Raw genomic sequence first — 16,132 nt, 5'->3', positions numbered from 1 at the left:
CTTTTCCTCCAGGAATTTGTCCAAACCTTTCTTAAAACCAGCTACGCTTTCTGCTTTTACCATAACTTCTGGCCACTTCATTTTTAAGCTGAGATCTTTCCTTCCAAACAGAGACTTTGCTAGATGTCAAATACAGCACAAGGTAACTTCACACGGACTTAGTTGTGCAGGAAAAGTGAATCTCCTCATACACCCACCATATAGTGCAAAAATGTGCAAAGGTCTGTTTTTTTCTTTCGATCACTACATAGACTACTGCCACACAAGCAGCGCTGTTACAAACATATTCTGTAGGTCAGTGCTAAGGTTAACAAAGTTTCCTTCCTTGGACCAGAAGGAGATACTGACAAACCACTGGAACAGATCCCAAAACAACTACCCAGGAACAACACCCAAAGACCCACTCAGTGTGTGAACCAGTTGAGTGGAGTGGACTAACTGGGGGGTGGAAATGGGCCCGGAGTTTGCTTAGCAGAATTTCCCAGATCACCTCTTCCTCTCAACACATTGACACGCTGCCACCACCACCACTAGGAACACCTCTCTGGGTAGGCCAGCAATGCTATAAACTTTATAAAACACATTATTATATTTTATGTTTAATTTAATAATTGTAAGTATGTCTCCAACTATTTTACTTGTACATCGCCTTGAATTTTGAATTGGCGATTAAACAAAATACCTAATAAACTTGGAAAACTTGGTAAACTTATAAAGCACATATTTTAACTGAACTCTCTGACATCCTCAGCCTTTCCATTCACAAAAATAAAAGGAAGAAAAGTTCCCATTTCCTGCTGTCTCATGTCCCCGGCCTATACAATATTTTTCTTCTGCAGAGTGCAGACCCTTCAAAAATCTGACCAAATCCTCATTTCACTTGCATTATAAAGTACTGAGGATGCCATCTCTCCCCAATCCCAGGTCCTAAAGTCTAAGACAGTAGCGCAAACTAGTGCTGCCAGAGTCAGGAAAAAGAATTTCGATTCGATTCAGCCTATTGAATTGGTTTATTGATTCGATTTTCCTGCTCAATTGAGTGTTTTTTTCAAACATCCTGGTGGGTTTATTTTATAGCTTTTTCACCCCCCTTTGGCTTCTCCTAACCACACTGGCGCTGTGGTGTAAATAAAATAAAGAAACAAAAAGGACTTTTCCTCTCTCTGTTAAATCCTAGCTCACGTTTGCGGTCTAACACCAGCTCTGGCAGGATACACATTTCAAATCTGACATATTGTAATCACAAAACAGAAAATAAAATTAGTTTTTCTACCTTTTTGTTGTCTGGTTATTTTTCAAATCTTGTTGGTCCAAGGCTCTGGTTGTCTTCTGATAACTTGCTTGCCAGGGTCTCCTTCTTCCTTCTTTCTCCGTGCTAACCATCCATCTGCCATCTCTGTCCTTCCCTTCCGTTTCCCTTCCCTCCCCCGGATGTCTGGCATCTTTCCTTTTTTTGTCTCCCTCCACAGATCCACCTTTTCTTAACTACCCTTTCATCCAGCAGCTCTCCTTCCTTCCCGACCACCCCAGGGTCCACCATCTCTCCCTTTCTTTTCCCAACTACCCTCCTAACCAGTATCTCTATCCCTCCCTCCACACCATCCCTTGTGTCCAACTTCTCTCCCTTTCTGTTCCTTCCCTCCCTAAAGCCAATGTCCATCACCTCTCTCTCTCTCCTCTATTTTCAGACCCATTATTTCTTCCCACCCAAAGTCCGGCATATGCACGTCTCTTTGAACCCCTCCTCCTTCCCTCCGTGTACTTCTACACCAGGGCCCCCCCTCCCCTGAAGGCCTGTCCCCCCCTTAAAGGTCTGCATCCCACCCCTGAAGGCCTGTCACCCCCTTGAAGGCCTGCCTGCCTGCTCCTCTTGAAGGCCTGCCCCCGCTGAAGGCCTGTCCCCCCCCTTGAAGGCCTGCACCCCCCTGAAGGCCTGCACCCCCCCGAAGGCCTGCCTGCCTGTTCCCCTTGAAGGCCTGTCCCCCCCTTGAAGGCCTACACCCCCCCAAAGGCCTGCACCCCCCCGAATGCCTGCACCCCCCCGAAGGCCTGCACCCCCTCGAAGGCCTGTCCCCCCCTTGAAGGCCTGCCTGCCTATTCCCCTTGAAGGCCTGCCCCCCCCCGAAGGCCTGCACCCCCCCAAAGGCCTACACCCCCCTGAAGGCCTGTACCCCCCGAAGGCCTGCCTGCCTGTTCCCCTTGAAGGCCTGCCCCCCATGAAGGCCTGTCCCCCCTTGAAGGCCTGCACCCCCCCGAAGACCTACACCCCCTCGAAGGCCTGCACCCCTCCAAAGGCCTACACCCCCCTTGAAGGCCTGCCTACCTGTTCCCCTTGAAGGCCTGCCCCCCTGAAGGCCTTTTTCCCCCCGAAGGCCTGCACCCCCCAAAGGCCTGCCCCCCTCGGAGGCCTGCCCCCCCTGAAGGCCTGCCCCCCCTGAAGGCCTGCACCCCCCTAAGGCCTGCATCCCCCCCCAAAGACCTACACCCCCCTCGAAGGCCTGTCCCCCCCTTGAAGGCCTGCCTGCCTGTCCCCCCCTTGAAGGCCTGTCCCCCCCTTAAAGGCCTGTGCCCTCCCTTGAAAGCCTGTCCCCCCCGAAGGCTTGCACCCTTCCCCCCCCCAACGGCCTGTCACCCCCCCCCCCCCGAAGGCCTGCCTGTCCCTCTTGAAGGCCTGTCCCCCTGAAGGCCTGTCTCCCCCCCTCCACAAGGTCTGCCTGCCCGCCCCACCCTGAAGGCCTGCTTTCCCCCCCCCTACCTCGAAGGACCGCTCGGCCCCACCACCACCACCACGAAGCACTGCTCATTCCCCCGGCCTCCCCGCTTCATTTCCCTGGGGAAACAGCCTGCAGCAAGATCGCGCGATGTCAGCGATCTTTGCTTGCTTCGGCTGTTTCCTCCGCCGCGGTCCCGCCCCTCCTCTGACGTCAGAGGAGGGGCGGGACCGTGGCGGAGGAAACAGCCGAAGCAGGCAAAGATCGCTGGCATCGCGATCTTGCTGCAGGCTGTTTCCAGACGCGACACCCGGCGCAGGGGGGAGAGAACCGGACCGGACCGGGAGCACCCCCTCAGGGCTTGGCACCCAGGGCGGACCGCCCCCCACGCCCCCCCCTTGGTACGCCACTGAGCCTGCCTCTGCCCCCTCTCTCCTCTCCCCTTCCATAAAGTGAGGGCCGTTTTGTGTCCAAAAGGGGTGAAGGAGAGCCAACAAATATGTTCCTACTTTGGGCCATGACACCATTAGCGTTTCTCGTCATTTATTCCTACCAGAACATTTGGCCTTGATCACACATTCAGAACACAGATCAACCCTATGCAAATACTGGAACACAAATTAAAAGTCCTAATATGCACAAACAAAATCCTAATTCCAGACTCTGCATGCATATAGTACAACACCAGCAAAATAGAAACAAATGCATAGACAGCAGATGTAAATTCTCAAAACCAACATATTTCAATCATTAAGTTGAAAATAAAATCATTTTTCCTACCTTTGTTGTCCTTTTCTCCCGTTTTGTGGTCTGGTATCTCCTCTTCTCTCCTTCTCTTTCCTCCTCCTCCTCCTATTGCCTACCATGGTCTGGCATTTCTGTCCTCCCCTTCCCTTCCCTGCCCCAAAGGTCTGGAATCTTTCTTTTTTCCTGCTCCATCCCCTTGGTCCAGCATTTTGTTAATATCTGTCCTTCCCCCCCCCTCCCGATCCCCCTGCAATGCTTCCCTTCATGGAATCTGGTAAGGCAGCCGCTCTTTCATCCTTCAGGCAACCATCAGCGTGAGTGAACACGCTACCTTCGGCAGCACGTAAGCTTTCCCTCTGCTACTGCTTCCCGCCTATGAGGGAACAGGCTTCAGGAAGCAGTAGCAGTAGCAGAGAAAAAGCTTCTGGGCTGACAAATGTAGCATGTGTTCACTCATGCTGCCGGCTGCCTGAAGGATGAAAGAGCTGCAGCGATGGATCCCACGGGGGGGGAGGGAGATGGAACCCCGGACTGCAGTAAATTTAAACGTAGTCATCGCGGGACCTTGCTGTACTTCCCCATGGCTGCCGGCTCTGCTCCAGAACAAGGAAGTGACGTCGGAGGGGGGTAGACCGGCAGCCATGGGGAGGTGCAGAAAGGTCCTGTGATGACTCAATTTAAAGTTTACTGCCACTGCTGCTGGTTCAGGAACTGGTGGGCCAGCTGTGCACCCCCATAGGGCATGCACATGGGGCGGACCGCACCCCCCTTGGTACACCACTGCACTGTTAGAAACAGGGTACTGGGCTTGATGGACCTTCGGTCTGTCCCAGTATGGCAATTCATATGTTCTTATGTTCTCATGTGGGTAACTGTAGGGTCCTGTGAAGTGTCCTGGCATAACTTGCAGTGTGGTGTTTTGCAAAGTTTTGTGCCCTTTTGTTTGGAATTCTGTTTTGAGTTTACTTCTTATAATTATTTTTACAGGTTAGGTGTTTGACAGATTAGAATGGTGTTGGAGGGGGGGGGGGGGGTAGAGAGCAGGAAATGTTTTTTTTAGTAATTTATCCTCCAGAAATAGGAGTTGAAGATATTTTATAATTTTCTTTGATTTCTGGCTTAAATGTTACTACAAGTAGTGCATGCTCCATGGTTTTTCTTTCCAGCTGTTGTAGTATGTTTCCCTAGGTGTTTTGAGTAAGGATAAAATTTTCTTGGAGATGATTTTGGGGTGGTGGCCATTTTGTTTGGAGGATTCTGTTAGAACTTTAAGGTGTTTATATCTGTCTTGTGAGTCAGAACAAATGCAGTGGTATCTTGTGACTTGGCATACTTATATAATGGACTTTTTATGTGTGGAGAATGGAAAATGGAGCTATGAAAATAGTTGTATCTGTAAATTAGTTACTGATGTTTCTAAACGACCACTGCAAATTGAGAGTGCAGTGTCTAGTATTTTTTCATGAAGAAATCCATTTTGAGTTTCATTGTAGGATGACATGCATTGAAAGGAATTTTTGAAATGTTTGGATGAAGGAGTTAATTGAGCCATCGGTGAAGCATCTCTAAAGGACACTTAGGGACCTGGGCATGGATGATCTAAGGTCAGATCTATTACAGAAATGAGGAAAAGAAATAGCATTGCACACTACCGAGGAACACCTAGGGAGAAGTTGGCAAAGATCAAAAGCCTCACTTTTCATATCATCTTGTGAGAAATGTACTGTAAGAGAGTTCAGAGAGCTTAGCTTTCTCAACAGAGGGCATTTCTGTCTAAGTGCAAATTGCTGATTCTGCTAGATGTGGGGAGACATAGAAGTGCAGCCCTGCACATCCATATAATTATTCAAGAGAGGCTTTGTGTTTGGAAGAACTTTTGTAGAATATGGAGGGATGTACAAGTCCTGACCTGGACGTCTCAGTTCCCTTCTCCATGTCCTGTCTAAAACTGTCCTCCATCTGTCTAGCTGTGATGCCTAAAAAAAAAAATCAGGTAACATAGTAATGTAGTAAAGGCCTGCACGGTCCATCCAGTCTGCCCAGAAAGGTAGCCAGGGTTGTACCTGGGACTTCATGCTTAAAGTGACCATACGTCCCGTTTTTAGGTATCCTGTCCTATTTTCCCCAAGCACAGCTTCGGGATGCCGAAATGTCCCATTATCAGAAAGAGAGCAACTAGAGTCTAGTTGCTCTCTTTCTGAAAATGGGACATTTCGGCATCCCAAAGCAGTGTTTCGGGACAACGTGCAGGGGTACCCAAAAGGAGCCCGAGATTTCTCCCTGCTGACGTGAGCGGCTGGCTGTGAGGGCTGAGAGAGAATGCGCGGAGAGCGCTGAGCACCCAGGGGACCTTGGTTTGCGTGCTCTCCTCAGTCAGAGTTCCCCCTCCCTACCTCCCTATGGCCCTGACCTAGTGTGAGGAGGGCCCCTTTCCATCTGCGCGTTTAATGTGAACAGCCCAGCCCCCCCCCCTATCTGCACATTGGATGTGAGCAGCCCGGGCTTCAGCGGCAACGGCCCTTGCCATGCTCAAGTGCATTCCCCTCTGGCGCTGCAACTGGCATGTTGAGTCAGTGAATAAGTGGCACTGCTCCCTGCAGGCTGTGCTCGATGAGATCTACTGCTACAGCTGCAGCCTGGAGGAGCTGCTGCTCGACATCAACCAGCTGCGGGAGGTGCCCAAGCCCACTGCAAATAGGAAAGTTGGCCCTGAATGCCAGTGGTAGCCCTGCTCTGGGCTTAACGTTCTTCAAAGATGCAACAGGGAGAGAGATTTGTGGTTAGAAAGAAAGAGGGGGCAGGGAGAGAGAAAGAAAGACAGAAAGAAAGAAAGGGGAAGCAGGGAGAGAGAAAGAAAGAGAAAGAAAGAAATGGGAGGCAGGGAGAGAAAAAGAAAGAAAGAAAGAAAGGGGGCAGGGAGAGAGAAAAAAAGACAGAAAGAAAGGGGGCAGGGAGAGAGAAAGAAAGACAGAAAGAATGGATGCACAGTCAGAAGGAAGTGCAACCAGAGACTAACCAGACAACAAAAAGGTAGGAAAAATGATTTTATTTTCAATTTAGTGATCAAAATGTGTTAGTTTTGAGAATTTATATCTGCTGTCTATATTTTGTACTATATTTGTCTATTTTTCTATAGTTGTTACTGAGGTGACATTGCATATTTTAAAGTCATCTGTTTTGACCTCTTTGAAAACCCCCCAAATATAAATGATAATTAACATTGTCTCTGCATACAATGTGCTTTGTGTTTTTTTAAAAAAAATTATGGTTACCATTATGAATTAATAAGAAATCGTGTGTACATGAAAAATTAATGCATGAAATTGGGGGTGGGACTGAAAGTTAGTAGATGTCCCATTTTGAGGAAAAAAATAAATGGTCACGTTATCTATGCTCCATATGGGTAACCCCTCCCCCAACACGCACACTTGCATTTTTCACATACACACACTTGTGTTTTTTTACAGTGTGAAAGTCATTTAACTTTTGTTTTGCGTGGAAAAGATCTTTATTTCTATTCAATCCTGTTGTCATACAGGGATCTTCTGTGTTTATCACATGCCTTTTTGTATTCTTTCACTGTCCCTACCTCTTCTCATGGTAGAGCATTCCAGGCACCCATAAACTGGGTCACTTGGCAACACTGGCAACAACATCAGACTAATTAAAGTAAAAAACAGACTAATGTTGTGAACTGAGAGGTCAGGCCAGACCTGGTTTACTTCAGCATATACTTTCAATTGCCTTTAATAAGCAACAACTACAGGTCCAATGAGGCACAATCAGCAATAGGTCTGCCCATCCTGTTTGATGTAGTTGATACTGATGGCAAACAACTGAATAAGAGGCTGACACCGGCCCACAGCTGCCCCCACCCCCTTCCTTACCTGGCCTGCATAGTGCTGGATACTGAAGCATTGGCTGAGGGTCGGAATTGTCTTCTGCTTACTGGTAGTCTGGTTGACGTGCTTTTCAAAGTGCTTGTGGCTAGTGAATGCTAAGTTGAGTTTAGCCAGAAAGGTTGCATCTGATACCTGGCCAGGACGTAGGCATTCATCATCCAGCATGCTAAGGATCCCCTGTCTGCTCTGCAAAGCAACCGGAACAATCAAACTTAAGAGGCCAGATCATGCCATAGTCATAGCACACTGTATTATTGACTGGTCCCGCTTTCTTGAAATTGCCTCACAAGACTTTCATTCTTTGATTATTCTCCCTTAGCAGGGAGAATTTCTCTCATTTTCTGCCCCTTTATCATGTGCACATATATAAGAGCAATTCTATACAACAGTGCTCTCCAATGTGTGGCCCCAGGGCACCGGAAGTTCCTGAAGTCCTCTACTGTGACCTTCAGTTGGCTGAAATGCTCTCCAAATCCTGTAAATGCATTAATTTCAATCTTGCCTACTTGCCCACTGCAAACAGTTAAGTGTGCTACCCAAGTGTCTATTTATCAAATTTGTTGTTGACAATCCACAATGAAGTGAGGTTTTAAAATATATCCTTGAAGTGTTAGAATCAATATTAGTATTAATTTAATTTTTAATGTTTAATACCCAGCCTGAACAAGGAGGTTTCCAAAATTAGTCATATTTGGAAGCTTGAAATCTTTTGGTGGTCCTCGGAGCTTTCTCATACTCACACATGAAAAAGGTTTGAGGCTTCTTCTATACAATATAGTTACCTCAATGCTGTGCCCTGAGTGTTAATTCTACAACATGATCTGAGCACCAAGATGCCATTATAGAACATAGCATAAGTCAGCATTTTGTGCACCTAACATTTTGGCATGCTTCTTATGCCAGGTCAATAGCAGATGTAAATGGGCAACCTACCTGCAAAACCTAAAGTAGCCTGTAAGCTGCACATGTAAGTTGTAGACACGCTTATGCTCCTCCCAAGCGCCACTCACATATATGTCCCCCATGCAGTTATGAGCTAAGCAAGTTGCGTTCCTACTGTTCAGAATAGTACTAAGCACATGGCTCCCATGTGCACACATAAATATACACTTACCCTCTGATTCTATACAGGTCGTCCAAAGCTTGGACATGCAAACTGGGGCACAGATCCCAGATTCACATGCACACTAATTCGTTAATGAGCTGTTAACAATCAATAATTGGTGTTAATTGGCACTCATTATGGTTTATGTGTGCGGCTACCCTGCACTCTATTCTATAACATGTGTGCCTAAATTTTATGGCACACAACTCAGAAGTGGGCACAGTCATGGGAGGGGCATGAGTGGGTCTGGGAATAAGAACATAAGGATTGCCGTTGCTGGGTCAGACCCAGTGGTCCATCGTGCCCAGCAGTCTGCTCCCGCGGCGGCCCTTAGGTCAAAGACCAGTGCCCTAACTAAGGGCTCCTTTTACTAAGGTGAGCTAGCGTTTTTAGCGCATGCAGGATATTACCGCGCGCTACGCGGCTAGAACTAACGCCAGCTCAATGCTGGCGTTGAGGTCTAGCGCGCGCGGCAATGCCCTAACACACCTTAGTAAAAGGAGCCCTAAGTCTAGCCTTACCTGCGTACGTTCTGGTTCAGCAGGAACTTGTTTAACTTTGTCTTGAATCCCTGGAGGGTGTTTTCCCCTATGACAGACTCCGGAAGAGCGTTCCAGTTTTCTACCACTCTCTGGGTGAAGAAGAACTTCCTTATGTTTGTACGGAATCTACCCCCTTTTTTTATTTTAGATCAGAATTAGGCATGAGATTTGCACTGAGCTACTATTCTGAATTTTGCTAGCACCCGCATAACTGCTGGCTCCTTCCCAACAATGCCCCTGATCTGGCCACATTTTTTTTGGGGGGGGGAAGGGGGGCTGATCAGAGCCGATATTCAGCAGCATTGCCTGGTTACATGCTGCTGACTATATCAGTGGTTGGGCAGCCCAGGTGATTTAAGCCTCACCTGCACACTTAAATCACATTCAATATTGGCTGGATTGTAGTCAGAGGAATGATCCCACAACCACACCTCTAGGCGGGCATCTTAGATGAATTCAAAATAGAAATACTGGAGCATCGGTTGAATTTAGAGGGTTAAATTAAGAGGCATTTACAGTAGTTTATCAGCTGAGCTGTTACTATTCCCCAATCAGTCAGGCTGGGCGATCCCCAGAACAGTACCAGTACATTTCTCCTCTCAGGAGGAGCTTTGACTGCTATATAAGCCATAACACCCAGCTCTGACAGGTCAATAAATTAAGACTAAAATACCCCCCCCCCAAAAAAAAAAAAAAAATAAATAAAAGAGACAACTATTATTACTAAGACTAATAGTGATTTTAAAAAGGCACTTACATCTTCTATTAAATTACAGATGATTGCATTGTTGAAAAATGTCACTGGTGTCCACTTGATGCCCTGCAAAAAAGGAATCTCAAATTCAGAAACTGAAGGAAAGATGTAACCCCCCCACCCTATTTCTAGAGAGACTAGGTAGGCATGGGAGATGATTCAAGGGAAGCCTGGCACTTCACAGAACATCTAAATCTTACTGGAAAGTTTGAAAATCTTCTAGAAACCAGGAGTATGAGAGAGAGAGAGGCAAGAGGAAAAGAAAGGGAGGGGCACACTGGGATTGCACTTTGCTTTGCCCTCTAGAGCAGTGGTCCCCAACCCTGTTCTGGAGGACCACCAGGCCAATCGGGTTTTCAGGCTAGCCCTAATGAATATGCATGGAGCAGATTTGCATGCCTGTCACTTCCGTAATATGCAAATCTCTCTCATGCATATTCATTAGGGCTAGCCTGAAAACCCGATTGGCCTGGCGGTCCTCCAGGACAGGGTTGGGGACCACTGCTCTTGAGGACGAGTGGTAAGGGAAGGAGTGAATGGAAGTGGTACCTCCCGCACGTACTCCTCCTGCTCCTCTTTCAGGGTCATCTCAATGAATACTTGCTGCAACTTCTCATTACAGTAGTTAATAATGAACTGTTCAAAGCTGTTGTTCTGTGACAGTGAAACAAAAATAACAGTCTTAGTTGTGAGTCTTCTGCACGGTTCCTTGTAAGCTGCTGAAAATTTGCATAGATTTCAGACTGTAGTGGTTAAATAGGTCTTGGAGTCTTTGCACTGCAAACCTTTCATATCAACCATATGATACGGTGGGAAAAATATTGAACACTAGTATTTTAGCCCGTTATATTAACGGGTGTTAGAATATATGTCTGTCTGTCTTTATTTCTGTCTCTCTCTCTGTCCCGCTGTCTTTCTTTCTGTCTGTCTCTCTCCCTGGCCCCCTTTGTCTTTCTGTGTCTCTCCCTGTCCCTGTGTCTTTCTTCTTTTCTTTCTGTCTCCCTTCCTCCCGCTGGTGCTAGAATATATGTCTGTCTTTCTTTCTGTTTCTCTCCCTACCCCTGTCTTTTTCTTTCTGTCTCTCTTCCTCCCGCTGTCTTCTTTCTGTCTCTCTACTTTCCTGGCCCCCTTTGTCTGTTTGTCTTTCTGTCTCTCTCCCTGCCCCTGTCCCTGTGTCTTTCTTCCTATCTCCTTCCTACTTTTACTGACTGGCTATCCATTAAAATTCCCCATAGGCGTCTTTTAAGTTAAAAAGAAACTTCGGCCCGGCCTGTAGGTCAGGGGTTTCTCGGGCTGACCGCCACCCGCTGCTGGTGGCTCCGTGATCCTTGCTCGGCAACCGACAGCCACAGCGGCCTACAGCTGCCGCAGCCTGCAGCCGCCAACAACCGTCATGGTCTGCAGCTGCCAACAGCCGCCGCGGCCGACATCCGCCTCGGGGGAAGAGAGAGATTCGCGTGCATGCGCACTCCTACCTGCGGTGCCCTACAGCGCACGGAAAACGGGAGCACGCAGGTGGGAGTGCGCATGCGCGGCTTAGAATTTTATTATATTAGATACAAAAAAATCCTGCAATTTTTGTTTTTTGGGTCTATTATTCAAACTGTGGGAAGCAGGCCAGCTAACTCCCGTGGTTGGGGTTGACGGTGGATATTCATTGCTAAGTCAATATTCAGTGCTAAGTCAATAGTAAGTGCTGATCGGTTAAATTTATAGCAGCCTAAGCTAGAACTGCTATTTATACAGCCCGATTTGGCTACATACACCCACTAACACAAAATGCCTATAACATGTGAATTAGTGTGCCCTAATTGTACGAATAGCACAAAAGAAGTTATCAAATTTGTGAAGTAGCAGTTAACATGCACCAATTCACATTTTAAATCTATATATATAAAATCGGAGGTATGTATGTGTGTATGTATGTATGTATGTGCCACGATCACGCAAAAACGGCTTGACCGATTTGAACGAAACTTGGTATGCAGATCCCTCACTACCTGGGATGATATGTTCTGGGGGTCTCGCGGCCCACCTGCACATGTGGGCGGAGCTACAAACAGAAAATCAGATTTCACCCATTCATGTCAATGGAAAAAATGTAAAAAGCTGCCATTCTCACAGTAATTCAAAAACGGCTTGACCGATTTGAACGAAACTTGGTATGCAGATCCCTTACTACCTGGGGTGATATGTTCTGGGGGTCTCGCGGCCCACCTGCACACATGGGCGGAGCTACAAACAGAAAATCAGATTTCACCCATTCATGTCAATGGAAAAAATGTAAAAAGCTGCCATTCTCACTGTAATTCAAAAACGGCTTGACCGATTTGAACGAAACTTGGTATGCAGATCCCTCACTACCTGGGGTGATATGTTCTGGGGGTCTCGTGGCCCACCTGCACACATGGGCGGAGCTACAAACAGAAAATCAGATTTCACCCATTCATGTCAATGGAAAAAATGTAAAAAGCTGCCATTCTCACAGTAATTCAAAAACGGCTTGACCGATTTGAACGAAACTTGGTATGCAGATCCCTCACTACCTGGGGTGATATGTTCTGGGGGTCTCGCGGCCCACCTGCACACGTGGGCGGAGCTACAAACAGAAAATCAGATTTCACCCATTCATGTCAATGGAAAAAATGTAAAAAGCTGCCATTCTCACTGTAATTCAAAAACGGCTTGACCGATTTGAACGAAACTTGGTATGCAGATCCCTCACTACCTGGGGTGATATGTTCTGGGGGTCTCGTGGCCCACCTGCACACATGGGCGGAGCTACAAACAGAAAATCAGATTTCACCCATTCATGTCAATGGAAAAAATGTAAAAAGCTGCCATTCTCACAGTAATTCAAAAACGGCTTGACCGATTTGAACGAAACTTGGTATGCAGATCCCTCACTACCTGGGGTGATATGTTCTGGGGGTCTCACAGCCCACCTGCACACGTGGGCGGAGCTACAAACAGAAAATCAGATTTCACCCATTCATGTCAATGGAAAAAATGTAAAAAGCTGCCTTTCTCACTGTAATTCAAAAACGGCTTGACCGATTTGAACGAAACTTGGTATGCAGATCCCTCACTACCTGGGGTGATATGTTCTGGGGGTCTCACGGCCCACCTGCACACATGGGCGGAGCTACAAACAGAAAATCAGATTTCACCCATTCATGTCAATGGAAAAAATGTAAAAAGCTGCCATTCTCACAGTAATTCAAAAACGGCTTGACCGATTTGAACGAAACTTGGTATGCAGATCTCTCACTATCTGGGGTGATATGTTCTGGGGGTCTCGCGGCCCACAACTCTATGTTGCTTGCTCAAGGGTGGGTTCACCCAAGAATTTATATGTTCTTGCTCCAGGAGGTGAAACTAAAAATGTTGTTTATAATCACGTTTTGCGTTAGTTGTATTGTATTCCTTTTGTCAAATATTTCACATTATAATTTGAATATTGTACTTTTTATTAAGCTGTAAAAAAATAATTTCATTCACCACTATAAAGTATCTTTATTTGAATCCATTTACAGTGTTATTGCTATAATTAAATACCCGTGCAACGCCGGGGCATCAGCTATACCTAATATACTGTAGAGACCCCCTTAGGACCCACAATTTGTCCCTTATTTTCAGCCAAACTCGGTTGTAATTTATCAGCTGAAAATTCATCTAAATGTCAGTGTTTATCACGAGGGGTGCCATCATTTTCAGAGCCAAAGTCCCCCTAGATTTCAGAGATCTCCCCCAAGTAACTCAAGGGAGTGAAGAAGGGTTATGGAGGGGTGGGTTTTGGGTTGGGGGCAGGGCTTACACTATGGAAGGGGAACAGGAGAGTTCAGATCCAGGGGGGAATTCAGGGATCAGAGGGAGGAATGCTAAGGAGATGGGGGGGAGATCGGAACCTCAATGAGGTCGAGGGCAATCAGGTGTGGGGGGGAGGGGGAGAGATCAGGGGAATTGGAAAAGGGAAGGTGATCAGATGTGGTAAATATGAAGGTGATAGGAATGGTCTTATGTTTATGGGGCAGTTACTGATGAGTGTGGAGGGATTGGGGGAGCCCAGAAATGGAGGGAGCGATATCAGATCAGCAACCCAGAAGTTATGCTGTTGCTGGTCAATATTCCGTGCCAGCATCTGAATAGTTAAACATGCATAGTTAGGACTACTTTTTATATTTAAGCCAGAATAGGATTTTGGCACCCTTTATCACTGGCACCCTGAGACAGAGCTTAACCTCATCCATAGATTGAGCCTAGGGTTAACAGACATCCAGATTAACCAGGACATGGCCTCTTTTTAGAGCACTTTGTCCGGGATAATCACGCACCAGACGCCAGCGCGCCAACAATTCGGCAGAAGACAGAAGTGCGCGGGGGAAAAAAATAATTTTTAAAGAGCTCCAACTGGGGGTTTGGGGTGGCAACCCCCCCACACACACTTTATTGGTTAGTGTTCATGCTGCAGTTGCGGGGGGAGGGGTGGGGGGTAAAACCCCCCACATTATAGAGAAAACGGAACTTTTCCCGAAAAAAAAATCAGAAAAAGTTCCGTTTTCGCTATAATGGAGGTTTCTAACCCCCCCGAACCCCCCTCCAACAGCAGCGCGAACACTAACCAATAAAGCTTCTGTCTTGCGCTGAATTGTCGGCGCTGGATTGTCAGCGCGCTGACGTCTTGTGCTCCACTGTCTATGAACCCCCTGTGTAGAGGGTATCTGCCAGGAGTGTGCTTCCTGCAGCTTAAGTTCTCCATTTCCCCAGGTACATTAGATAGATTGTGAGCCCACTGGGACTGGGACAGATAGGGAAAATGTTTGAGTACCTGTATGTAAACCACTTAGATAACCTTGATAGGTGGTGTATAAATACCCGATAGAAAAAGAAAAACTCAGAAATTGACCTATTTTTACTCACGTGGTAAAAATGGTCTCAAGTATAAGGGTCCTTCAGTGTTTTGAGGAGAGGATCCCCATATATAATGGAGGCTCAGTTGGGTAAGTTTCCTGTATAAGGATGCCTTTGAAACATAGACTCGAGGATCATGAATTTTTATCGTCTACATTTCTTTTTTCGTGTCCTTGAAATTTAGTCTCAAAGACCAAGACTTTGTTATTGATTTTACTTCATTTTTCCGCATATATCTTCTGATTTCCTTTCTATGTATTCTCTATTTTTTATCTTCTTTCCCCTCCTGGTTGTGTTACTACTACTATTAATTATTTCTATAGCGCTACCAGATGCATGCAGCACTGTAGAGTCACAAAGAGTAAGAAAACAGTCCCTGCTCGAAAGAGCTTACAATCTAAACAGGCAAGACAGACAAACAGGATGTCATGGATACAGTTAAGGGGAACGGTTAATCATCTGGCTGGGTTGAAGGGCAGAGGAGTAGGGGTTAAGGATTGAAAGCTATATCAAAAAGGTGGGTTTTTAGTCTGCTTTTAAACAAGGGAAGGGAAGGGGCTTGACGGTCAAACTCGGGTAATTTATTCCAGGCATAGGGAGCAGCTAGATGAAAGGAATTGGCAGTGGAGGAGAAGGGTAATGTTAAGAGAGACTTATCTGAGGAACAGAGTTCTCTGGGAGGTGTATAAGGAGAGAGAAGCAAGGAGAGATATTGAGGGGCAGGGAACCTTATATGTTCTCTCTTCGCCATAATTTTTGTAGTTCTCCCCCTCTTCCCTCCTGTACCAGTTTGGTTAAGTATGTCTGTTTACAATTTGTCGAAGTATTATATTGTTCTCCCCATTGTAGAATTGTGATTTGCTTTGAAATATTTGACAATGCGTGTACATCAAATTTTAAATAAAACTTGAAACTTACCTCAAAAATCTCAAAACCGTAGATGTCCAGCACACCCATGACTTTTTTCTCCAGGATGTTTGTCACCTGCAAACCACACATAAAAAAACAAACCTTTAAATTGCTTCCTGTAGACTTTGGTATATAATTTATTTCATTTACTTCATTGCCTTTCCTTGCAAAGTACAAAATCAATAAGGAAAACTGAAAAAAATGTGAATTTTCAATAGCAAAGACAAAGAGTGTAGAAGAATAGCAAGACACATGCATCAACTCATAACAGTAAACACATATCCAGTTGTATCTCTATCTTACTTTAACCCATTTGTTGGTCTGTCCTGAGACCCTGCAGCCATTAGATCCTCGGCCTGTCACCAATGACTAAATTCAGTATATGGCGCCCAAATTTGGGCACTGAACAAAATGTGCACTGAACGCTATTCTATAAACAGTGCTCCGAGTTGGATGCCATTTACAGAATAGCATGTGGCTCTGGGATCTGAACCCAGCTTTTAGATGTGAGAACTTATACCACCTGAACCTGGGTGTAAATCCATGTGGGT

The 16,132-nt window shown here is 46.2% G+C and overlaps 1 protein-coding gene across 3 annotated transcripts in view; it reads right to left on the bottom strand.

Moving 5' to 3' along the window:
• Positions 1-16,132, bottom strand: part of MYO1A (myosin IA) — a 193,605-nt gene that overhangs the window by 70,155 nt on the left and 107,318 nt on the right. For all 3 annotated transcript variants that reach the window (XM_033938978.1, XM_033938979.1, XM_033938980.1), the window contains 4 exons: positions 15,591-15,656; positions 10,311-10,415; positions 9,765-9,827; positions 7,346-7,546 (listed from right to left, as the gene is read on the bottom strand). In XM_033938978.1, the coding sequence (XP_033794869.1) occupies positions 7,346-7,546; positions 9,765-9,827; positions 10,311-10,415; positions 15,591-15,656 (435 nt within the window). The remainder of the gene's footprint in view (positions 1-7,345; positions 7,547-9,764; positions 9,828-10,310; positions 10,416-15,590; positions 15,657-16,132) is intronic.

The sequence above is a fragment of the Geotrypetes seraphini genome, chromosome 3 (assembly GCF_902459505.1).
Source record: "Geotrypetes seraphini chromosome 3, aGeoSer1.1, whole genome shotgun sequence".
NCBI classification, from domain to species: domain Eukaryota; kingdom Metazoa; phylum Chordata; class Amphibia; order Gymnophiona; family Dermophiidae; genus Geotrypetes; species Geotrypetes seraphini.
This window is presented reverse-complemented; position numbering and strand designations above follow the sequence as displayed.